Here is a 25,531-nt window from a genome sequence, read left to right as displayed (position 1 = left end):
CTTATCCTATAGAAGAGAAGGTGAAGATCTTGCTGACCACAGCTACCTAATGGAAGGATACAGATAACAGAGCCAGACTCTTAGAGCTGAACAGGGGTAGGATAAGACAAAATTTGCAACATCAGAAATTCTGGACCGAGCTAAGCAAAAAAGTGGTCAAACAGTGGAAGAGGGGCCCAGTGAGGCTGTGGGATCTCTGTCCTTGGAGGTATTCAAATCTCCACTGGACTCGGCCCTGAGCAGCTGGATCTAATGGACATGCTTTCAGCAGGGACTTGGACTAAAGGCTCCAGAGGCTCTTTCCACCCTAAATCATCCTGTGATTTTTTTAATTGCACAGTTGCTAGGTCTAATGTGCTGGGAAAGCAGCTGGATGGAGGAAGTTAGCTGGGATAGGGATAACTGGAGTAGAAACAGAGTTGAACTATGGCTCTGATGAACAGCTCAATGACATGAGTTTTGCTTTTTCCAATGAGACACAAAAACTGGGTGAGTTTCCCATGGAAGGCATAGTCAATTCTTTCTTCTTTTTTGGGCTCTGATCTTATCTGGAAAGGAACTCTATGTCTAACTCTCATGTCTTACTTCATGGTGTACACTGAATATTTGCTCTGTGCCTTTTTTAGTGCACTTAATGTGGGGGGAGGTAAGTCACACATGCAGTGTTCACATAGTTCTGCATATGTCCTGTCCTGCCTGCTTTGATTTTGAATTTTGTCTGAAATAAGAACATCCAGAAAATGCAAGCTATATCTGGATTTTGCATCTTCCTGTGGCTGCCAGAAGCAGAACAGTTGATTCAGGTTATTAATTCAGGAGACAGTGTCTTCCTGTTCTGTGCTGATGGTGAAGTGATCTCCCACTGCTCTTCTCTCAACATGAGATTCATGAGGCAGTCACTTGGCATCACTTGCTTCCACTTACAATCTCTTACAGCCTCCTTCCTGCAAAGTAGAGAGCTCCTTCTCTTGAGGAGACCTCAGTCATTCCAGGTGACAGGGAAGAAGCTCTCCAGAGGATTTTTCTCTTTCCCCATCTTCTCTGCTGTCATCTTTTCTGTCTGTCTCATTTCCCACTGGCCTGTGTCCTCTGCTCCAGGGATTTGTCTGGCCTAACTCAGCTTTTGTGAAAAATCTTCCCTTCAGAAGAGTCAGCACTTGGTTCATTTGGAGACTTGTACCTGGATGGCCTGTATCTAAGGGTCTGCATTCTTATAAATCACCAGCTTTCTCTCATTTATTGGTCTTCATCCTGTTTATGCTTTTTCCTTGCCTGTTCGTCAAACTGACTGTTACGTGTGCAAAGAAGGTGCTGTGGGTTTGTGCACAGAGCTCAGCTGGGATGCGCCTGTTATGCCAAGGATGTTCCTTGTTAATGCAGAAAGATTGCAAGTTCTGACCTGCCTCCTCCTCACTATATGCAGCATTTGTCAGACAGTGTGTCATCCCAGCTCACTTTGTAGGAAATAACGCTGTGACATTGTGGCAGCAACGTGAGACCTCCTAGGAAATGAGTCTTTTACTTTAAAACAAAACTAAATCCAAACTGATTTCACTTACCCTCCCGTACACACATTCTCACAAGCCTGAGTATGTGCAAGGAGTCCATCCAGCATGCAAGGACCAAGATGCATGTACCCAATCTTTCCAGGATTCCCTGAAATAATGCAGGGGATGCCAGCTGCTGAGTCCTCCTCATGTCCTCTGGGTTTTTGTACGTTAGCAAAAATGTGCTAGGTTTTTTTCCAAATGTTCCTTTTTGTCCTTGCTAGGAGCTGACAGTGATCTGTCTTGCTGTTCTGTCACACATCATGATTTACTTTTTGTCCTGTATCTCCCAACCTGGTGTCTGAGAAGCTGCAGGTAGATGGGCACTAAGATCTTCGTGACCCATTAATCTCGGTATCATCAACACCTGCTATTCTAATACACCTTATCCTGCCATTTTTGACTCTGGTGCTTCTACACCAACCAGTCTGTCATATCCTCAACACTGTTGCTGACAATTATAGTTACTTTTGTCTGCTGTGGGCCACTTTGGATCTTTGCTCCCACCCCTCAGATATTCTGCTGTATGTCACAGGTGGGACTGTTCTGAAGCAGAACATCACAGACTGTGAAGCTGTTCCTGGCAGTAAAGAGGTCACCATCTTCAGGACAACCCCTTGGGAAATGAAAGCACTGGAAGTACTGGGCTGAGCTGCTCACTTGGAACTTGAGACAGCAAAGCTGGGACTCACCAAAAAATTTCATGTAAGTCAACTTACATCATAGGACTTCTACCTCAGAAAGAACCATATCACCTTCATACCATCTGATCTCAAGACAGCTTGCACTCTATATGATTGCCACTTTTGCCTAAAATGAAAACATAGCCCTGCTGAAATCACATTTTTCATCCATGCTTCTGTCATTGTCCAGAGATTCTAATTTTGCAAGAAGATCAGGAAACTAGCCAGGACATTACTGAACTTCTTCCTGTTGCTGACCTACTGTTATTTCCTCAACAATGTGCTAAGAGATTGCCTTCTCTGTGGAATTCATGGTGAAAACAGTCAGTGCTAAGTCCTCATGGACTTAGCCACTGCATCAGTGTTGTAACATGCCAGGGATATTAATTTTTCAGCAACCCCAAGTGAACTGAAGTTACTCTTCATTGTGACTGAAAAGATAACAGTTACTCGCATGATCACTGAAATTTTAGGAACTCAAGTACATCATGAACCATCTGACAAGATCAGCCCCTTGCATTTCTGTCAAGACAGTGGAGGGCAGCATCAACATTGTGAAAGAAGATTCGTCGCTATTCAGTGCATTTCTGCAAAGCTGGTGATCATGTTAGGTGCATCTGCCAGAGACAACATGTTAACAAAAGGATGTTGCAGACCTGAATGAATGAAAGAAACTGAATATTTTTCTGATAGTGAGGTAAAGAAGCTTTACCTCAGCCTGCAATGAGTCTCAGGGCTCAAAAGTTCTTCACAAAACCTGAATTTATGTCAAGTCAGCCCTGATCATCAGGAAAAGCACTGTAAATGAGCATGCTATTACATCTCACCAAGGAGCACTCTGAGTCAGGAATCCCCAATGCTGAGTTTCCTTTGAAAAAGGAATTCTGAAAAAAGTCATAGAAATTCTGCTTAGAAGAACTCAAGGTATCGTACCATATTTCAGTGAATTCCTGATTAAGGAATCCAAAGAACAGCATGGTTAATGACTTCCAGGAGTTTTAAGCTGATTTTCACTGATTGGTATCTAAGCTAAGAAGCATAAATGTGAAACTGGGGTAACTGTTGTTGTCGTCACAGGTTATTCTGTTGGTATGCAACTGGCCTTTTTCCTTTGGAGTAAGAAACACTAAGGACCATTCACAGTACCCTGCATGAAAATACATATCAAAACATCAAGTATTCTTTGTTCAAATCCACTGCAATTTCCTGTCCCAAAAAACCAAAAGTTGCTGACTCCAACTTTTCTGTGAGGGAGCTCCAGTTAAACTGACCTCAAGAATGTCAAGAAATTACTGAGACACTTCTGTGCCTTGACCCCACAACATGCAAAGATGACTCTTAGTTGTCTTGTGTTGCATTATTAAAGCCATTCTCAGACTCGTTAGCAATTTGGACTGAAATACCAAGAACTTGGATACCGTCTGAATGGGATTATGTGCAGGATGACAAAGAAGCATTTGCTGCTGTTTCTGGAACCACAAAGTTTCGTAATTTCAATTACTGTTGAGCTTTTGAGATTAATACAGCTGACAAATCAGTTCTAGAGAGTCTAAATACACATCTATACCTCCTACCACCTACATTCACATGCAGCCATGGCGTTTTATCCATACTTGTTGGCAAATTGGAAAGGTTGATTTTTGGTGCCAGCTCACTGTGCCAACAGTTTCTGATGCCAGACTGTGAGGTCCTATCTCCAGATGAAATAATGATATTGAAATACCCTCCTGGCTGCTTCTCCAGACTGGTCAGGTCAAGAAAATGACTGTCAAATATCCAATATTAGTACATATTCTCAAGGCAACACTGGAGAGGTGGCCAACAGAGAAACTGCTGTTAGAGTTCAAAGCATTTTTAATCCATAAACATGAGCTGTTTGCTCGTAAAGGATCTCTTCTGGGAAAAACATATTGCTATGCCTGAAGGAGATTGCTGAGTCACGTTAACTATGTTATATGCAGCATAGGCAGGAATTGTGTGCATGAAAATGTTAGTCATGCATTTTGGCTCGTGGCTTGGAAATAATGACAGCATAAAAGAAAAATCCATAAATGAATGTACTACCTGCCAAGCTATGGGATGCTGCCTGCTGAAAGCCTCACCGTTCCCTGAGCAGTGCCCAAGAAGCAATAGTCCAGAATCTGTATTGATTTCTGAGGGCCCTTTCAGACAGAAAATTAGCTTCCTAATTGGGGTAAACTCATATTCAGAATGTCTCAGCGGGATTTCATCCTCCTTAGAAACACCTACTGCCTTAATCTCTGCTCCCTGCTGAAGATAAACTGTGGTTGTTGCTTACCAGCCCTTCCAATAGCAGAACTGCCCTCCTGGCTGATGAGATGAAGGATCTGACCAAAGCAGTCTCATTTGAACTGTCACACAGCGCCATGCTGTCCCGGAGCAAGTAATCAGACTGGACAATGATGCAGGCAGCCAAAGAGATCTCGATAAGGTTTATACTTGCCACATTCCTCATAACTCGGTGTTACACATCTGCTCTGATAGCTGGAGTCTGTCTGAGCTACAATGACACATCATCTCAAGTCACTCCTCTGTCAATTCAACCTTGATCTGTCTGAGAAATTCTGATACAAGCAAGTAGAGGCTTTGGGGATTTCTCTACATTACAGTTCATCATATGACAGAAAACTTCTATATGTCAGAAACAGTGGAGCTGAGCAATGTGTGCTCCTAAATAACTATGGAGATTATCGCACCTGACTGAGATGAAATCCAGCGCATTGCACTCGAAGAACAAGCTGGGTGCTGCATTGTTGAGCAGCTGAAGAGACATCAGTGTCCAAGCAACACTGTCCTCGAGACTGTGCATCCTTCTCACCTCCTCATTGGCATTGCTCCTAGCCCCAGACACTGATGCTGTTACTTGAGGAAGAAAGTGCTCCTGTTAGCCCATGGTTCGCAGTCATTGTCCCCAAGATCCCTGAACTGCTAGACAACACAGGGAAACCACAAGAGGCTGTGACAAGTCAACTAGATAGATGTCATCCAACATGGGAGGAAAAGAAGCATGTATGAGGGCAAAACTGGGGTTTGGGTGGTAAATTTGCATGGAGGAAGCTGTGATGCAGGCATCGTTCCTTCTTTGTGCAAAAATATTTCACTATTCTTCTTGGTCTCCACGCACGCTGCAGCAGCCAGGGAGACAGGGGAGTTGTTACCCTTGTTCATGTTACCAGCAACAAAATGTTACGCGCACTTGCCTTTGACAGCTGCAGGTCTGTGTGTCCTGCTTTATGAACATAACACTGGCATTGGAGATGGGGGGGGCATACCCATGTGCTAGATGGGAATGGGTCCTTCTCCTTGGTTTGTTTTTGGATGATGAATCTCTAAAGATAAAATCCTCCCTGTAAGGTACTGTGTTAGACCTAAACAGTGCGTGAGGGACCCAGAAATTCTTAGTAACTGAAAAACTAAGGGCAGGCCCATGTTGTCACCCTTCCTGGGAAAGGAAACAAAAGGGAGCAGCAATTACCGTGGAACAAATGACCCTAATGATCCTCTTGCACTTCCTTATTCCTTATTGAGATCTAATTCTCAGAAAGATGCTGACCATCCATAGCCTGTGGCACTCACGTGGTGGTCTGATACATCAGGGAAAATCTAGTTATTGCTTTAATACTCAATTCCAGAGCTAGTAGTGTGATGCTGCGAGCACACTGGCAGCTGCAAAACATGTGCTAGGGGCTGGTTTTTATGGTGAATGCTCCGTAGACCTAATGGGCGTTTGGTTTTCTTGCACTACCGATTTTTAAGATGTTCTGTTTACCTATATAGAATGGCATTTTTTCTGCATTTTTGGTCCTGTCTATTTTGCTCCTCCTGGTCTATATTTGCTGTCCCTATGTTTCTTGACTTTGGCTGTCATTTCTCTGCTTTTCCAGACTACCTGCTGTGTTGGACCTGACACCTGGATCTCACTTTAATCTCTCCTCTTCAAGTTCAGTGCAAGAGAGAAGAGAGGAAAAAAATATACAAATGGGTACACATCGACAATTTGTGCATCGTGTTTGGGGAAAGCATTAAAGTAAGCTTGAAAGGGCCATGTAAATCTCACGATTTCTCTTCCAGTTGAGTTGTGATGGTTTGACTCATTTGCTCATCTCTGCTGCTCCAATACTGGGAATTACAAGCCAGAAATATTGGAGTGATCAATAAAAAATGGTGAAAGGAATAAACATTGAGCATGCTGTTGTGGCTGGCGTAGGGACTCAGCTCTGAGCAGTCAGCCCGTCTGTTGGTTAATGCAGTCTCATAATATCAGACCATCTGCCTGCTCCTCTTGTGCTGCAGTGTAAAAAAACTGGGAGAAGTAGACCACAGAGCTATGAGGAGAGACATTCCTCCAAAACTAAGTAAGCTTCATGATCCCCAAAGCCATCAGAGATATCTAAAACTACCTGTTACTGTAAAACAAATACGACAGTCAAGATAGATAAAGGGCCAGGACCCAGACAAGACACGGCAGTTTGCAAAATATTAGAGACCATATGATAAATACCCAAAACTGCTTAGGTGAGAGAAGAAATGCCAGCTGCTTTGATTTTGTTTAGCTTTTGTTCTTCATTAGTTTCTTTATTTTGAAAGGTGAGGTGGAGCTGTGAATCATAAAATTATTTACTTCTACATGATGACGTGTTTTCTATGACTTTTTATGATTCTGACATTGAGCTTGGTTCTGAATTTAATCCTGTGTATGATACTGATCAGACTGTGGAATACCTTTGTGCCTATATTCCCTTTTTCCTGATATAGTAGTAATATAGTGAGTAGAGTGATACAGCAGAAAAGACTATGAAAAATACTCTAAATCAGAATTATCCCATATGCCTTAATAAATACATTTGGTTCAAATGTTTCCCTTTGAAGACCTATAGTGCAGGGTCTGTGGTGTACTTCCACCCTCAGCACTGGGCTGAGAAATGAATTCTGTTCAGACCTTGTGGCTAGCATTGCCCACAGCAGAAAACCAGTGCTCTCCCTGTCTTTAGCATCACCAGTGTGAAAAGTAAGAGTATTGGTCTCTTTCAGGAATTAGGAATTCAGCTTGAATTCTGCTATTAAGCATCATTTCATCTCTGTGTATCTAATTAGCTTTTTAAAAGAACTTCAATGATTCATAATAGATGTGTAAGAAAACACCGATAAAATCTTAGTAACACATTTTTTTCCTGCATACTTAACCCTCCTAATACAAGCACACAGGCACTTGTCTGTGTGGGTATGCGTATACCCTATTGCAGATATATCAAGAATAATGCAAGCAGAATAGGCACTATTCAAGAAGACAGTAGAGTCTGGTTTGGAAAGTGTACAATTCTTGTGGGACAGCCAGTTACGTTTCTTTTCACTGGATGCAGGTCTCTCAGTGGTTTCTCTAAGTGGATTATCTAAGGATAGAAAATCTATCCTCTTTTGTTCTTTGCAGGAACAGTTACCCAGTACACAAAAAACGAGGTTTGGTTTTTAACTTGGCTGTTACAAGTTTCGTTTATCTCTTTCCAGATTGAAATCTGTTCTGTGCTGTCTTCCTTATACAAAAAAGTATTCCCTATCTTTGACCATAACCGTCAAACTCTTCTCTCTATCTCTTTAAATTTTATCATGACTTTTTTGAGTTGAGGATGGCAGAGGAGGGATGAGAGGCGCACATAGAGTGCTGGGGGTGGGTGCATCATGAATACATGTGGTGGCATGGTGACTTTTTTGTTTTGTTCTCTATTTCCTACAATGATCCTAATATTTCTTCTCATCTTTTCTTAATCTCTGCAGAGCAGTGAATTAATGTTTTCATAGAAGTGTCTGTCATCGCTCCAAGAACTCTATCCTGAGGGGTAAAAGCTAATTCAGAACCCATCACTATATATGTAAAGGTAGGATTACAGTTCATGTTCACCATTTCCTCTTCATCAACACTGAATATTATCTGCCATTTTCTCTGTCACTGAGTGACTGAGAAACATTTGTGAATAGTTTAGATGCCTGTAGTATATATAATATCTTTAAAGTTTTAAAGCTCTGTTTGTCCTTTTAGTTGAACCTTTTAAATTCTTTTAATTAGCTCTTGTTTTTCTTGCATTCCCTTCTTCACAACTTTTTTTTGTAAACTTCTACTGCTTCTGCAAGGATGCTGAATCTCTGTCTGTTAGTCACGGGTACAAGATATCTCTTACTAACATTTTGAACCAAGTTCCCCACATCACTCAGGAATAAGTCAAGAGTTACAAGTTTCCCAACTAACTTCTCCATGTTCATAAAATTTGTCCGAATTTTAGTCTCTGCATCATACCAAGCATGACATTTTCTCAGTCTATACATAGGGTTTTGAAGTCTGCTCCTACTGTTTTGTTTTCTGTCCTTATACCTTCTCTGATAACAAGTTTAACCCTGCTACTGTAAGCCATCCCAATGGGTGTTGACTAATATAATTCTGTATTTTTTATCTGAGCATGGAATCCATCCATAGAGATCGTGTTGCTCATTAATGACATTACCTTGTTATTCTGATTCAGCTTTAGTACATGACATCTGCTTTGTCTTTCAGTGTAATCAGTACCAAGACGTTATTGTCCCACTAATTATCTTTCTCCCATCAAATTTCTGGTACACCTATTATGTCAGTATCCATTAAAATCAGGCATCTAGTTCCTCTTCTCATTAATTGCTGTTGTAGTGCTGGCTTAAAAGCATGTATGGACTTGGCTCAGCTTTCTCTTTTTCCATGCAGTGTTTAGGTGAGATTTTATTTGTTTATTTGCTGTTTGTCATGTACTATCTTAGTTTTGCCAGCTACTTTTAGACAATACAGCATTTTTATTGCTTCACCTCTACAGGATGCATCATCATGAGCTGTGTAGAGGATATGCAGAAGCCATCTCCCACTTCTGCCAGTACAGTCTCTAATATAAAAAGTCCCCTGTAACATTTTGGACTGTTAAATGCTCACTAGCAATAAGCATTTTCCTTCTGCAAGGTTTTGCCTTGCCTCAACCTCCAAGGTCTCTAAAACGTCTTGTTTATTTTATGCATGTGAATTTCCCTATGAATACGTAGAAAGCACTGCAATATAAGCAGTTGCTGATGACCTGCTGCTTTGCCATTCATTGTGGGTATTGTTCCACAGATATCATAGCTGAAGCAAGTGAGGTCTTACAGAGCGTTAGAGTAACTTAGATCAGATTGTACCATACCTTAAGGAGTTTGTCCTATGAATCCTGCCCTACGTTGGTGTGGCCGTCTCTAAATTTTGAGCCAACAGTGACCTTTGAGCTTGTTCGTGAAGCAACTTCCCAACAGGACTCCTCAGGCCAAAGCACCTCATGTCAGTACATGCTGCAGGCACTCCAGGTGCTTGGGAAGTGCCTGAGTCGCAGCCCCAGTGAACACCATCCCGAAGGCTCGTAGGGGCATCACATTTCCTGCAAACGCTCGCTCTTCCCCAGCAAAGTTCTTCCAGCACAAAGGCTGCTTCCAACTGATTTCCACTGTATATATCCCAGTCTTCACTTACACAAGGAGTTTGGCTGGTCATGACTTCTCATCCTCCAGCTCTCGCTGTGTCACTGTGGTTGACAGCTGGCATTTATGCATTTATAGAAGGATGCGGGAGTTTGAATCTGCACATAGTTCTAGGCAGGGGGAGGAACAGACCTGTATATGGATATAGCTGTGGTGTTATGCTAGTCAGTGAAGTAATTTATCACATCATTTAATGGGACCTACTGCTACCTTTTGCTTTCCATTGTGGTGCCACAGTTTCCAGATATAATATTTGGCCTTGGTTTCTTCCTTTTGAATGTATACTCCATGGCCTCTTGGAAGTCCTCTTTGGCACAGATTTGAAGCAATGGGAAAGGGGAGCTAGAAGCTGCACCCAAAAGGTGTGATGAGAGGAGGAGAGCAGTGGAGTCTGTTCCAGCCTCAGTGTTCTGGCTGGGCACTGCAACACGGAGCTTGACAGAAAGATGCTTTAGCAAGGTTGACAGCAGCCCAAAGGAAGAGGAAAGGCTGCAAGCTACATTCGAAAATGGACCAAGTAGCTGAAAGCTGAGCACGCTTTTCAGTGTAACAGATAAGTGTCCCTCACTAAATATGTTCACCTTTTCTTCTTTGGTCATCAAAATACTTAGCAGAAACAAAACTTTGATCAAGTTTTGTGGAGAAGATCCCAGGAGCAATTCAGAACTGAAAGATCAGGTCCAGCTTACTGTGGTAGTTTCCTTCGAAATCCTTTTGGCAATACTTGCTATCTTACTACTCACATCTGTAATGAAAATTAGAAAATAGCACACTTCGGGGGACCAAACATCCGCTCTGTGAGAGCCCATTAAAAGTCCTGGCCAATGTAACCAGCTATTGCCCTATCATCCTTCATCGACAGTGAATGAAAACTATCATAGAAATATTTGTGGACACAGAAAATGTTTTTTTTCTAGTTATTATCTACTATTATCAAGCTGATTTTGTTAAGCAGATTTGGCACTAACAACCAGCAATAGCTAATAAATTCAATGTTAGTCTTATAAGGTTCTGACAGATTGTTGGCAGCTGCCTTAAATGCAGTGAAGAGCTCTCCTAGTGTGGGTTGGAAATGCTTATTTATACCATACTGTGGGTCTGTTTGCACCAAATTTTGCTGCCTCCTTTTAGTAGATGTCCTTGGTGCGATATATGCAAAGGGTATAATAACTGATCAGAGATATGGTATCCAGCTACACTAGAGATCAGCACAAATGGATTAAAGATAGGAAGCTCAAGCATAAGCTATTACATTTTTACAGTAAGAATAAGAAACATTATCATTTATGAATGCAAGGTTTGTGGTAAGGATGTAGGAAGGTCTCACCATAGATGGTTTTATTTTACTGTGAGTTTTGACGATTAGCTTTTCTATGCTAAGAAGGTTTTAAATATTATGAAGGAATTTTACACTGACTTGGTGTTAACTGGTGATGGACTCTAGAACTAGAGACTGGCTGTACAATTAGACTAAGTTGTTCTTAGGCTTCCTTTCAGCATGTCTTAAAAGTGGAAGATGATGTGCTCAGAAGCAGGCATAGGCTTCAACAGCCCATATTTAGCTTAGAAGTTGGTTAGACAGAGGTCTTCTTTGGATCAGGGAAAACCAACTGAAAAGAAAACTTCGGAAAGCCTGAGTGCTCAGTTGCAGTAACAGAGCATGTACTCACGGAGACATCTGAGATAATCAAAACCTTGAACAGCCACTTTTTAGTGGTAAGTGATACTAAGAATATGTACAGAAACTGAACAAGTTGAAGTCTCATTGTGAAGATAAGTTTAGTCCAAAAAATCCCAGTTACACAATAGACTGTGAAAACCGCAATATGTTTGTATAACTGAAGTCAAATTTTTATATTCACTGCATTTTATCATATCTCATTTCCTTGGAAGAGGAATCAAGAATCTGTCCCAGCACTGGGTGTAACTGAGTAGTTCACAAGCCTCTGATCATTAAAGTCAATGCTGAGTGAGGGGATGAAGAAATTAGAAGAGTAGGAAGTTCTGGAAAGAAACTGGAAAAGTGCAGCTTAAGTCAAGAAGTTAAAGAATTCTGCAGTGAAAGTAAGTTGGCCATCATTGACACACAATTTTCTCTTCACACGTGGTGAAAATATCTCTGGACAGTACCAGACTGATGATGAAAAATTCAGATTAACTATGTTGCAGTGTCCAACTCGATCTACAGTTGTGGAATTTATCTTGGTTTTGTTTATGAGTCAGATGGTCAGCACTTTCCATCTCTGACAGAGCATTCCCCTCTCTTTCTGTCCATATGCCTTACAACTCCATGGAAAGACTTCAGAAATAGATATAATTTTCTTTATATCACTACACCAAAAGAGTCTTCCTTCCTCAAAAAGGAAAAATAGAATAGTCTAGAAATATACACTGACACGGTGCAGCAACTTTAAAATTCTACTGAAAAAAAAAATTGCTGACAACGTTTCACACAACCAAAAGAAATACTTAAAGTAAAGCACTAAATGCTGTTTTGGAAAGTGTGTGGGTGATTCAACCAAGCATTATGCACCATAATGAACTTTCACAGAAAATGGATAAAGCACAAAACGATCCCATTGCCTTTGTAACAGACACGTAGCTCTTGTTTTGAGTCTGTCTCTGGAAGGTGTCATGCAGTGCCCACTAGTCCTTGTACTGGGAAAGGCAGCGAACTACCATTCCCCAGCTTACCTTTTCAGTTCCTCTTACATCTTTATTAATGTCCATCATATCTCCTCTCCTATGTCTCTCTTTCAGGCTGGAGACTCTTAGTCTCGTCCTTGTACAGAACCTTACAGAACTCTGATTATCCTTGCTTCTGTTCTCTGAGCTGTACTAAAAAGGACAAAATACCACACTATGTTTTATATAAAGGCAAAGCTTTCAGATGTATACAGTCCTCATGCAACAGGATACTCTCTGCTCTGTTCTCAAGTCCTTTGCTAATGGTTTCTAATAGATAGTTTGTTTTCTGAATGCTGCTGAGTATTGAGCTAGTGGTTTCATAAGAATGGTTATGCCCCAAGGTCCCATTTGTGTGTGTAAGATTTAACTCAGAGCCCATTAGTGGCAGTAATCCCAGGATTGTTCTTCCCTTATGTGCATAATTTATTTAGGATTGCTTACAATGAATTTCACAGAGACTGTCTCTGTTACTCTTTCTCTCACTGAAATACCCCACTGCTTTATTAATGGTAATTGCCCTTCTCTTTCAATTTGTCCAGCTGATCAGCAATTCAGACAAACTAAGAACAATTGTTCCTTACCCCACTTACTGTCTCTGTCAGACTTGACGAAGGTACCGTAGGCCCAAAAAGTTTTGTGATTGTCCCAAGCGATCTAACAAATGGTTTCGCTTCTTTGTACAAACATGAATTGTCATCTGTCTTTTGGGTTCTCCAGAAGCCCATTGTTAGTGTGACGGACACTGAGAGGCTCGTGCACCTCTTCAGATCTCGGCAGAGCACTCTGTCTTGAGCAGGGAGCAGGATGGGCTTGGCTGCCCCATTTTTTTCTAGATAAATACTATTTTGAAATATAAGAATTTTCAACTCCAGTATCAGGGTAAAGAAAACCTTTGCAGCCTGCCTCTGTGCACTTGAATATTCTTTTTTTTCTGAGGATAAATCAAACAAACAAGCATCTAGATGATTCCCTCTCACAAAGAGACATTTGGTACTGTGACTGCAGTTTTCTGACCATAAATGTCTTCACAGCCTGAGGAAACCACAGAGCATGTCCTTCCTCACTAGAGGAAGAAGGGAATGTCTGTATTACAATATAAATCTTTATTTTCTTGAAAAAAATGCAGCTGAATGAAGATAAAATGCACCAGAGAAATGACAGATCTGCATAAACTGAGTAAACAGCTGTCCTAAACCCTTGGCATTTGTGTCACCTGGCTGTGTGTAATCTGAATGACATGTAGGTCCTTGTGTGCTTAGGAAGTAATGTTTCCCCTGGCACTCAAGTACAACAAGAAACAATACTGATGCAATTTGTAAAATGGGAAGAAGCCTTGACTGTATTGTCTTACCTTTTTCAGAAGCCGGGGCAAGGTCAATAAAGCTTCGACATTTTTCACCTTTAAAAGAAAAGGATTATTTTAGGAGACAGAAGTAGTTTGGGTTTGCTCTGCCTCCTCTTTCTGACTGATGTTTCTGCCATCGCTCCCACCTGAATCTCTACAGGACCACTAAGTTGTCTGACACAGAGAGCAGATATTTACCTGTGCCTCCATCCTGGACCGAAACCGCTATGCTCACATGGCTGGACTCTCCCTTAGGATTGCAGTCCCTTCATCAGGAGTATGAAACACAGTTAGTGAAGAAACAAGTTCTCTCTGATGCTTGGGTCCCTGCTGGGTCAGTGATGCTCTTTCCCAAGGCCAGGAGCAGCGTTGCACTCCCAATGGAGTAACACAGGGCAAAGCACCGCAGAGGGGTAGCGCTGGGAGGGCACAGGCCTCTTTCACCAACACTTTTGCCCTCCTTCCTCTCACCGTCAGGACTATGCCTGCGCCCCACCAGGCTGTGACCGACCCTCCCAGTGCCAGGAAGCAGATGGGCTTGGCATGGGCACAGATGTCTCAATAGGTGGATATGACACACATGACTAGGACAGACAAAACCTGAAGCACAAAGCAAGCTAAGCAATTGCATAGCAATTTTAAAAAAAAGTTTTAAAAAGCAGGCAAATGCCTTGCTATGAGCATCACAGCCCTGTACCACTCCCTCTGCTTTGTGACTGCTACATCCATTCGTCACTGTAAATTAAATTTTCTGTTTAGGACTCCACCTCCATTTTCACAGGCATTCTCGAGAAACCTATTGCTTCTGAGCAGGAAATATATCTTAAGGGTGGATGTTCTGACCTTTCTCTTCACTTCTTCAGGCAATCAGACATCATAAAATAATTCCTCTGCTCTAGGTGCATCCACCCACCAAGCGTATGTGCTTCCTTCAATGCGATATGTTCCAAGGTGACCAACAGCCTGCTTGCCTCAAGGAATCAGAGCCCAGCATGCCTGCCAGAGGTAATGGAGAAGAATCCATTTTGCCCTTTAAAACTTTAATTGACGCAAAGACAGCTATCGGAGTAGGTTTTTTCATCAGTTTTGCTCAATTTTAATTGCACAGCCAAAAGACTGATTTAGGAAATGTGAGCCATTAAAAAAGAATAAACAGCGAAATGCTGTAGTGATGTTGAAGTCAGTGTGTAATTTTTTCTTAGTTGCATTTAATTATATGTACAAACCAATACAAACTGTTAATCTTTCTGGTGTCTTTGTTGGTGGGATTGAGATAAATGTAACCATTCAAATGATAGCTGTGCTGAAATAACAATCTATTATTATAATGCTATTATTAACACTTTTTATTTACTTTTTGCAATTTTAAACCTATGTTAAATATGCTAAAAAGTGTTGTGTACAGAGTCTGTAGTCTGTTTGTCTATGTATAAGTTGCTATAAAAGAAAAGGTTCACTTGACATTGAAATGAACATTTCAGTATCTCCATGGCAGGGGAGGGATTTCTACTCTGTGAACCCAGGCACTGTCAAAAGGACAGTCAACAAAAGGAAGTGACACTTGACTTATCAAAGCACCATCTCAGTTTCCAAAGAGGTAGGTAGGGCAGTCTATATGTGAGCAGAAGGAATGTCAGACGAGTAAGTCATTAAGTTTTGCGGCAGACAGACTGAAAGATAACTGATGGATCACAGAAATCAGAGCATCCCAGAAGCGTTGCGGTGATGGGACCCTGCAGGTCTCTTGTCCAGCCTCCTGTTCAGAGCAGGACTATTGCTAACACCTGACCAGGTCAACTGTGACTTCTCCCAGTCAAATCTTGAAATACTTCAAGGATGGTGATACCCATTATGTAGTGACTCCCATGATGGAGTTTCTCCCCTGCTCTGGTCTCAGGGCTGCACCACACTTCTGGAAAAGTGTTCTCTTATACCCAATCTGAATTTCTCTAGCTGCTCGGTCATCTTTGTAGTCATCCTTTCTCTATTTGTAGGGACACGAACAAGCCCAGTGCTCTCAACTTCTTTTCACATGAGGTGTACTTTAGGCCCATGACCAAGAAATCCAGAGAAATAGGTGGATCATAAAAGATACTGTGCTGTAAGTAGGATTCTCATCCAGAGACTCTTGAGTTTTAGGGCATGAGGTGTGTCAGAAATGCATTGACATAAAATCAAGGGAATATAGGGAGAGTGACCTTTAGATTTGGACTCAATATAAGCAGATCAAGCAGGATTTTTCATTCTAGCCATATGAATCTATGGTTTGGGTTTTGTTTTGTGTTTGTGGTTTGGGTTTTTTTTTCAACTGTAAACTATTGCTTTTATCACAATTTTATTTTAACCTGACTTCAAGCTAACTGGCTAGCACTGAGTCATCTCTCACCTGTGGCTGCAGTGAATCTGAAGCCATATTACCGGAATCCTTCAACAAATACCTGATTATCTAGCATGTTATCCCAAGATAGCCAAAGGGGAATGGCATTTTCTGCTACAGAAACTGCCTTTCAGATACATGGCAAGGTACAAAGCCTTTCTGATACGTGTGAGCACTGAGGAAGCTGCTGGATATCATAGTGTTTGGCTGCAGGTGCCTTGACTGCAGGACAGATGTAGAGATTATTTGGAGCAATGTGCATCCTTGTCCTCCCTCAAACTAGCTTGCCCAGAACACGACCTCTCCCAGGAGAGCTGGCCGTGGCTGAGGCCTCCAGTTTAAGTAATATGGACAGAAGATGCTGGAATGTCCAGAAAAAGTTCTTTTGGAACCATAGCACAAAGAATGACTGTAGATTGGAGACACAGAAAAGCCTGGAAGGAGGTCACTTCACTTTGAACTGCTGATACCTGGATTGTGCCCGGCAGTAAGCTAAAGGTTGTGGTAGGAACTGCACAAGAAGTTCCTGATGAAGAACATTTCTCTTCATTGCTCCTGTTGCTGGAGCACTGGAAACCCCTCCTCCATTTTCAATGGTAACCAGGGGTGGTATTTATAGACTGCGCTCATACTTCAACATGCAGACATGCATCTCACTGAGAACTGAAGATGTCAGCAGTGCTTTCACTGTTCCTCTTAGGATTTATTCTAAGTTATTTTGGGGTATCTTGTATAACTGATCTCTTAAGCCCTCTTAAGTTTAATTTTAGACTTGGCAGAGTTTATCCTGCTGTGCTGCCCTTTTCCAGATGCATCTCCTCCTCATAACCAGGCTCCTCGCAAGTCTTCAGAGAATACAGAAAAGGCTGTTTAGAGATACAACAAGAACAGCATCTCGGATTCATCCCCTGATAGTCTTGCCTTCACCCAGTTGTGGCAGCGATTCTGACAGAGGAGAAAGCCAAGGATTGATCTCTCCTGCACATAACTCACAGAGCAAGAAGAGGTATAAGCTGGCTTGAATGCTCTCCACTTCCATGTAGGAGCAATGACCATGCAGAGTGCATGGGAAGCTCTCTGGAGCTTATCAGTGTCAAGGAGCTGCTGGAGGCTGAGGAGAGAGGATTGACCGACCATCTAAACATTCAATAAGGGCAAAGACTTGGTACCGGCTTCTTCTATGGCTTCCAAGGGTGAGGTAGAAACATCATCCATGCAAGCTCTCGCAAATGCATTCCCTCACAACCAGACTGGCTCTGCACGGACTCAGTTGTGTCTCTGCTGGGCTTCCCGAGAAGCGGGTATGGGTCATAGGGGCCTGTAGGACTAGGTACCAGCAACTGCCCAAAATTTCTGTGTGTTTTTCTCTAATTAACCCTAATCAACTAATCTAACCCTGCATATGTGCATGTCTATGTGTATTTGTAATTTGCTAGGGAACTTCAAACTGAACTAGCCAGAGAGTGGGAGGACACATATCTGGAAAGACCCAAGGTCTGAGCTGGTGGCTGAGTAAGAGTCTTGAGGTTTTGGTATGGATAATAGACTTAGAGCCGATGATAATATCTGAGGGACCATTAGTGTGACATGCTTGTGCATCTACAGAGGGAAGGGGTGTGCATGTTTCAGTAGAGATCTGCAAATCTGCTCAGCCAGAGAGGAGGAAGAGGAGCTGGCTTGTTGATGGGAGTGATGTTGTTTCTGTGGGTGCTGGTAAAGGCACAGCTCTCTCTGAGTTGATCTGTGTGGCCAGCCACATGAGTGTCATGCATGCTCGCAGGTGTGTGTGCCTGCATCTTGAATACGTGCCTAGCTTGAACTGGGAAGGACACCAGCAGCAAACAGTCAAGGCAGGAGAAATTCCCTGGACCTTAAGGTCCCCTGGGCTTAGCTTCCCAGGAAGCATGCACAGCGTTTCCTCACACAGGCTCATTGAGACTTTTCCCATTTCATCGTTCTGCTGCTGTGGAAGCTTCCACAGCACTGCAAGTCAAATGCTTTCCAGCTTCTCAGTAGTTTCTACTGAAGAAAGCTTGGGTTTGGGCTTCTGCGTGTTCTTAGGAAACAGTGTTCAGGAAGATGTGGATTTTGACACTGTGTCAGTGCCAGCAACACGGAGGGAAAGTTGTGGCAGCAGAAAGAGATGATCTCTCTGTCTTGCTTGCAGCATGAGGCCCATACCCTTTCTTCTCCTTCTGCTGCTCACAACGTGGTGAAAAGTCCTGATCTTCCAGCCCTTTCAAGTCTGTGCCATATACTTGTCATGCAAATTGTCTCATGTCTGCAAAATCAAACCATTTCAGGAAAAAGTAGAAGGCTGTGTGAAAAGCAGGCACTATTCTAGCAGAGCTGCATTCTGGAGAAAGTAAATGAGCTGGTAAGAGTAAGACTGCTGCAGAGATGGGAAGGAGGCACTGCAGGACACTGCAGACAAGCAGTTGCACATGGTGGAGGGGTCACCCCCGTGTCTTGTGACCTCAGGTGGGCAGACCAGTCCCCCAGACACCTCCCTTTCCCTAGCACATGGAGGTAGTGGGGCTGCTCTCTTAGCTTCTCCACTGAAGAGTCCTGCTCCAGAGTGTCACACACACTTTGGACAGCTGGGACTCTGTCCTGGAGGTACATCCTTGCTCCTCTTACCTTCCTCAGGCAGAGTTCAGAGACTTTAGCCTGAACAATACTGTACCGCCCTAGACTGAACAATAATTTGAAAGCAAAAGCTACGAAAGAGAAGTCGCTTTTCCAAATCCCCCAAATTCAATTCTGCAATCCTGCCAGAAAATCACAACAAACAGGTCCCATAGAGCCATCCAGTCTGCACAGTATACTGGCTCCAGGGCACTGGGCTACTTTCCCTGTTATGCTCTCCTCACCTTGTTGTGCTCTGCACATCTTGCAACAGAAGGGCTCTGCCTAACTCCAGTTTCCAAAGTGGATGCCGGCTGACGTTCTTCTATGGGTCTATGGAAGACTCTAGGGAGCAATTCAAGAGCTATATAGGGCAGCTGGAAAGGCAGGTCTGAGGGCACATAGACTGGGTCTAAACTATAGCACACAGACGTACTTCCAAGCTCCATGTGCACACTGGAATCCCTCTGACTTTAAGCCTTTGCAAGAGCCACATGTTTCTTCCACCAGTTGTCTAAAATGTATGGTTTGTTTGCGCCTGTCTTCAGGACTCTACACTGCACGACAGTGGTTGAATTTCTCGAGTATACTTGAGTAAACTAGTGGTTTAGACTGGAAATCGGGAAGAGGGCAGAAAGCACACCAAAAAATGTATAGACTTTAAGACAATATTCTAAGTTTATAACATGGCTGTTGCCATAGCAAGGACCAGAAGTTGATGTCTGGGATCATACTTATTGGACCTACATTCCCAAGTTCTTTCCTCTCTGAGCCAGTGATAAATGCCTCATTAATAACCAGGGCAGCAAAATAAAAACAACTGTGAAAAATCCTAGCCAACTACACGGTTTCAAAATGTTCTAGTTAAATAATTAGACTTAAAAGAAATCCGGTAGCTCTGACTGGAAGAAGGATCTCTGTTATAACTCTGCTTTTCATCTTGCAAAAAAAAAAAAAAAAGAAAAAGCTGTCTGTATTCACTTACTCTGCATAAAATTTTACGAGTTCAAAAGTACAGTTCTGATGGAAATTTAAATGATTAAATTTCATTTAAACAGCATTCCCTTTTAGTAACACTCTGGCTCCCAGCCTACGAAAGACAAGGTCCCCTTTTTTCCCAATAGGCGCTAACAGATCTTTATCTCTCCAATTGTATCTGGAGTCATGTGATTCTGATGAGATCCCACATCACCTACTCAGAGTAAAATCGTTGTATTTGTCTAAAAAAAGATACAACCCTCAAGGGATCCCAGCCTAGACAAGGCTGAGGACTCCAACACAACTTCAGTGAAATAAAGTACTACATTAGGGAAAATAGAGGTTAATGAGCTCACTCAAAGTCAGTTGTATCAGGTTAATTAACGAGTGCAATATTCCACTTTTGATTCAACTGATCCCAGACAGAGCATTTAATTGATTTTTTTTTCTAATGAAAAATTGAGTATTAATCTGCAAAATCCACATTTTCCAGTTGACCATGTTGATTCTGCTGGAGTGATATTTTCTTCTGGAAAATAAACAAGTTCATACAGAATTACACTAAAGTATGTCTTGAACTATGAAAACAATGGTTTTCTCTCACTCTGACAGCTGTCATTCATAGCTGCTGCCCATCAACATTTCTCTTACTCCCAAGTAACATGAGAATTTGTTCAATTTCTCAGCCTCCACTGAGATAACTTACAATTTTTTTCTCTTTTGGGGTTGTTTTTAAATCTGAAAGCTATACTACTGTTCTCTTTCAGCAAACTCAAACTCCTAAAAATTTTCTACCTTTTAAAGTGGAAAAGTTTAAAGCTTTCCACTTTTGCATTTCAGGCATGCATTTTTCCTCAATTCACTTATTCACAAAGAAATGGTAACAATTTTATGAGAGAGGTATTATCCACAATGCAGAGTTTCCCCTTCGGTTCGCTGGAGCAGTAGATAGCTGTGCAGGGGGCAGAGGGTGCGGACAGAGCAGGGAATGCCCACCGTGTTTGTGCTAACTGGCACGATGCGCCATGGCAACTGCGTTTTCTGCTCTGAAACTCTCCCTGATGTGAAAATCTTGCATGGTATCTGAAAGCAAACATCTCCACAGGCTGCTCTCAAATCATTTCTAATTGAAACACGTCCAAGTCACAAGACTCATCTGATTATCTTGGTAAGTCCTGACAGATGTGTACACACATCTATCATTTGGAGAGCTGGAAAATAGTTCAGATTTCTAAATGATTGGGAGAATCAAGGAAACAATGGCGCTGAGAGAGGCTTTCAATGATTCTGGTGTCAAATTAGACCTGGCTTTGTAATCTGGAAAACATTAAATCAGAGAAAGAGTTCTGAGTTGCTTTAAGCATTTCAAGCCACGGAATGGGAAGAGGAGGTTTTTCACCTGTTCATCCCACAGGTGACCAGCTGCCACACCATGTAAATATGCCAAAAAACCCTAGTTATCGGTGGCCCAGTATCTGTGGGACTATAAGGTCTCCCCAGAAAACTGTGAAAGACTAGAAATGATGCAGAAGATGTAGCTGATATATATACCTCATTGTATGAAGTAGGACATGCCTTCTACAATCTCCTGTGTGACTGCATGAGCAGTTCCAGTCAGGCTGGTGATTAACAAAGGTCAAAGGAGTAAGTAACCAGTAAGACCCTAAAGCCCTGGTTGTAGAAGACATGTGGTTCAATAGCTCCTTCCAATTATTAGCTGTGGATCAATGTGGATTCTCTTTTAACCATGCCAGTGCTTCTCTCCAGATAATGGCCAGCCAGAATATTTGCACTGGATCTGTGCCCTAGCTCTGGAGATACATGAGCATGGCAGGCAGAGATGAAAGTCACTGACAGCAAAGAATGAAACTCTTTTTCATGGACAGAATTACTCCAGAAAATGAAAACATCAAAAGCTGGTGTGTGCCAAAATGGAGGGAGAGACAGATTCGGAACAGAGCATTACTCTGATGACATGGCATGTCACTGTGAATGTGAGTCCTGAGGTTGCAGCTTGAAACACGTGCAAGTGACTGTAGGTAAGAGGCAAAGGGATTGCTGGAGGGGAGGGGACCTTGAATGTCAGAGCCTGTACTACATCCACTTGTATTTCTTCTCCACAGTTAACACCATAACAGTATTTCTTCCCTGGTTTGCTCATCTATCCACTCTCTGTTCCTCTTAACCATTGCAATTTAGGCTGCCTGTTTCAAAGTGAACTCCAGAAACTTCTCCCACCTTCCCTACCCAAAGATGCTCAGTTGCTTTTTGGGTTGAGACATCCTGTTTTTCCAGGTAGGCACACCTGATTTGGAGTAAGGAAACCGAGATAGCTTTAACTCTTCAGCCACAGACTTTTAAAGGAAGTACGCTGCAGCACACTGCAAGTGAATATCCAGTTTTTGAAATCAAGTGAAAAAAGTGCTTGCATTTCTTCCTGTGAACCTTATTTCCAGGCTTGTACCTAACAACTTTGCAACAAATTCTCATTCAGCGGTTTTTGTCTGGTCAGGTGATGCACAGTAAAATCAGGCTGAATGACAGTATGATGTGTTTTTTGGTCTCTCCAAATCTAGTGAGTCTAGACATGGCTTTGCTTCTCAATCAGTTTCCCACATTGTAAGCATGGTTTGTGTCCTTTTCCCCACCAAACGCAGCCAAATGCAAGGGGGAACACCTTAAAGTGATTTTTGTTTGCCTACGACTATTCTAGAAGCTGTGTCATTCCACAGTACTAACATCTGCTTCTTATTATTTACTGTCTTCTGTAGTCATTTGTAAGCTAGATCAACAAAGATTCATATTACCATTTTTTTTGCCAACAAAAATACTGAATAACATTACACCAATTCATGATTAACAGACGATCCTGCTAGAAGCAGCCCTATTCCCTGGTAAGTCCCCATTTTGAGATCAGTAAGCCAGTTCTGTTAATTCCAAATAAGGAAAGTTTTTAAATCAGGATTGAATCTGGTGTAATTTAAAAACCGTGGGGATACCATGATGCTTGATATTCCATCCTATATTTATTTCTGTAACCCTGAACACATCTGTTCATATTTTGCATTAACTGACAGTGGGGTAAGCATCTTAGTTCTCTTTGAAATACAGGACCAATGTGTTAGTCTTGCAGCACTTTGAAGTTTATTCTGTTTACAAGGAACTACCAGAACCCCTCAGATGCCTGCTTCAAGGCTACAGAGTTAAATGGCTGAGGACAGACACATCTAAAGAGAAAGCAATGCAGTTTTTGCTCGTGAGGTAGAGAGTAACTTATCAAATAAGGCGTGGTTCGCTGCCTAGTCCCTTACTTTGCTCTGTTATGAGTCTCAGCCTGCAGGGACTTTATATCTACATTTTATGTATGATAGATGTTCATACAGCTAGTCTGTCTAGCAGGATCAGGAGGACCTAAAATCCAAAATTCCCAGTGCACTGCAGACAAAAAATGTCCCCAATATCCTATAAAAAACTGAATGTTTATAATAAAGCAATCACCGCCGCAGAAACCACAGCTATGATGTACCACAGGAAGAGAGCAAGAGGCATCATGAGGAACATGAACAGATCTGAAGACTCTTATAGTATAGCTTGAATTCCTATGGCCAAGCCTATCTTATCCTGTAAGCAAAAAAGCAGGGCTTTGCTAAGAGGAGTTCACAAGTGCTCTTCTGAAATGGACTCTTCCCCATGTTGTAAAGGAAGGCAAAAATTTGTTACTATCCCTGTTATCTAGCCTGAGGGAGATTTCCCTTCTGATCCCAAATTAGATCATCGGTTTAATGTTCAGTGCATGAGCAGACATACCAATTAGATACTGAGAAGCTGTAATAATGTCAACAGCAGCAAAGCAACCTCCTCACATAGAGTCTCCACCTGTAGCCAATTTCTCATGCTTTAGAGAAGGTGTAAAAGCCTCCAGAGAACATGATATGCATCAAGTCAGCAACTGTTTTTTTCTTGGCTCCCACTGGTGACCAGTGGCAACCCTGAAGCATGAGTGTTACGTCACAGAATACAGACATGGTGTGAGCAAGGCAGTCAAACCAAGATGCTTCTTTTCAGATCTCCTTAAGATACCAACAAATCAGCTATGCAGGGCTCACTACAAGCTTCCTCATGCCAGAAACATTCCTCTTCCCTTCTACAGTTCTTTCTGTGACTTTAAGAAGTATCCATTTCAGCCCATTGAATTCCCTTGCTCACACTGCCCTCTGTGGAGGTGAAGTCCAGAGACACACTTTCTGGGAACCCCTCCTTGGATTTTCACTTTTTTTCTGTGACACTTTACTTCAGTCATATTATTTTCTTGATATTTACCCATATGTATATATAAGGTACCATCACATCCCCTCTAGATCTTCAATTTGTCATACTAAAGAAGACCAGTTTTTCTTTTCTTGAAGGAGATTCTCTTTTCCTTAACTATCTTGCAAATCCCACTCTGCATCTATTTCACCTCCTTCTTTTTCTTACCGTAACTATGCACAATGGCATTAACAAAATGCACTGGTGTTACCTGTGCCTTGCACAGTGGTGCTGACTCTTCCCTAGAATAACACCTTTCCTTTATATCGCAGCACTTTGCAGCTCGCAGTCTCCCCACAGACAAATACTGGCTCACAACTTGTTTCTGATCTTTTGCCTGCAATTGATAACTACTTGTGACCTCAAAGAATTGTGCTTTTTGTGCTCTTAACCTTTTTTTTTAAGTTTAATACTATTCTTATAACTCTATCAGACCAGCTCACATTTTTAGTTATGTGGAAAAATCTCTCCTCTGTAATGCCAGTATTCCCCGACTTTGTGTCACAGCATATGTAAGGAATGCATTTAAAGTCAGACTATTCTCGTCAAATTAAGACTTCTGTGTTAGAAATGGCAACTTCTTAGACAGATTCCTTTTTGGTCAATGAAAAGATGTAATCCCAGGGCTCAGTTCATCCCATATGAGGAGGAATTTAATCTCCCAGGAAGTACTCACTACTCTCCACTGACTATAATGATGATGATGGTCAGTTTAGGCACACATCTACATTTGCTAATGTCCACAGGTTTGCTGTAGGATTCATCTTGCTTTTTTTCTTTTTTTAACAGATTAGGTAACATGAATTGTATCCCTAGTTCTTTTTCCTAGATCACTAATCTCAGCAATAACAGAATCAGTCCTGCATCCAAATTTGAGGACTAGAAATATCTGATCTCCATTGTGATAATTTCCCTTTTTAAATTACTTGCCACAGCCTCCTTGTAAGACTGTTCTTTAGTCAGTTTACAATCTCTCTATTTATTTCCATCATAATAAAAAAAATAAAGTAAAATCTGCATTGCAGATTCAAGAAAAATATCTACCTACTTCACTATCTTTGTATCATCATCCAATGGTAGATATTTAGGGAAGAGCAAAGAGGTGGATATAGGGTGGTTCTGCTCATGTACTCCCCTGATGATATCTGTACTGCATCAGTAGTTCGGGGACTTCCTGGTCAGGGGTTGCTCTCAATTCATCATGTTACTAACATGAACAAATGTTTCCTCCCTGGATCCATGCAACCCCCAGTTTTGGCCTCCACAACCTTGCCTGGCAGGGAGCTCTGTAGGAAGGAGTATTTCTTTTTGTTCGTTACGTCTTATTGTTGTTAAATCATGGAAGCAGTCAACAATATTTCTTGTTTGTTCTCTGTCATTCCAAGTTGATCCCAATATCATAGTTCTCTGTACATTGTGCCTTCCTTCCAGTCTGAAG

The 25,531-nt window shown here is 41.9% G+C and overlaps 1 protein-coding gene across 1 annotated transcript in view; it reads right to left on the bottom strand.

The window, feature by feature from the left end:
- The window catches only part of GSG1L (GSG1-like), a 57,066-nt gene that overhangs the window by 26,168 nt on the left and 5,367 nt on the right, over nucleotides 1-25,531 (bottom strand). Inside the window, exon 2 of the mRNA XM_009708952.1 lies at nucleotides 13,809-13,856. Within this exon, the coding sequence (XP_009707254.1) occupies nucleotides 13,809-13,856 (48 nt within the window). The remainder of the gene's footprint in view (nucleotides 1-13,808; nucleotides 13,857-25,531) is intronic.

Source organism: Cariama cristata, unplaced genomic scaffold (assembly GCF_000690535.1).
Source record: "Cariama cristata isolate BGI_N322 unplaced genomic scaffold, ASM69053v1 scaffold11441, whole genome shotgun sequence".
Taxonomy (NCBI): domain Eukaryota; kingdom Metazoa; phylum Chordata; class Aves; order Cariamiformes; family Cariamidae; genus Cariama; species Cariama cristata.
This window is presented reverse-complemented; position numbering and strand designations above follow the sequence as displayed.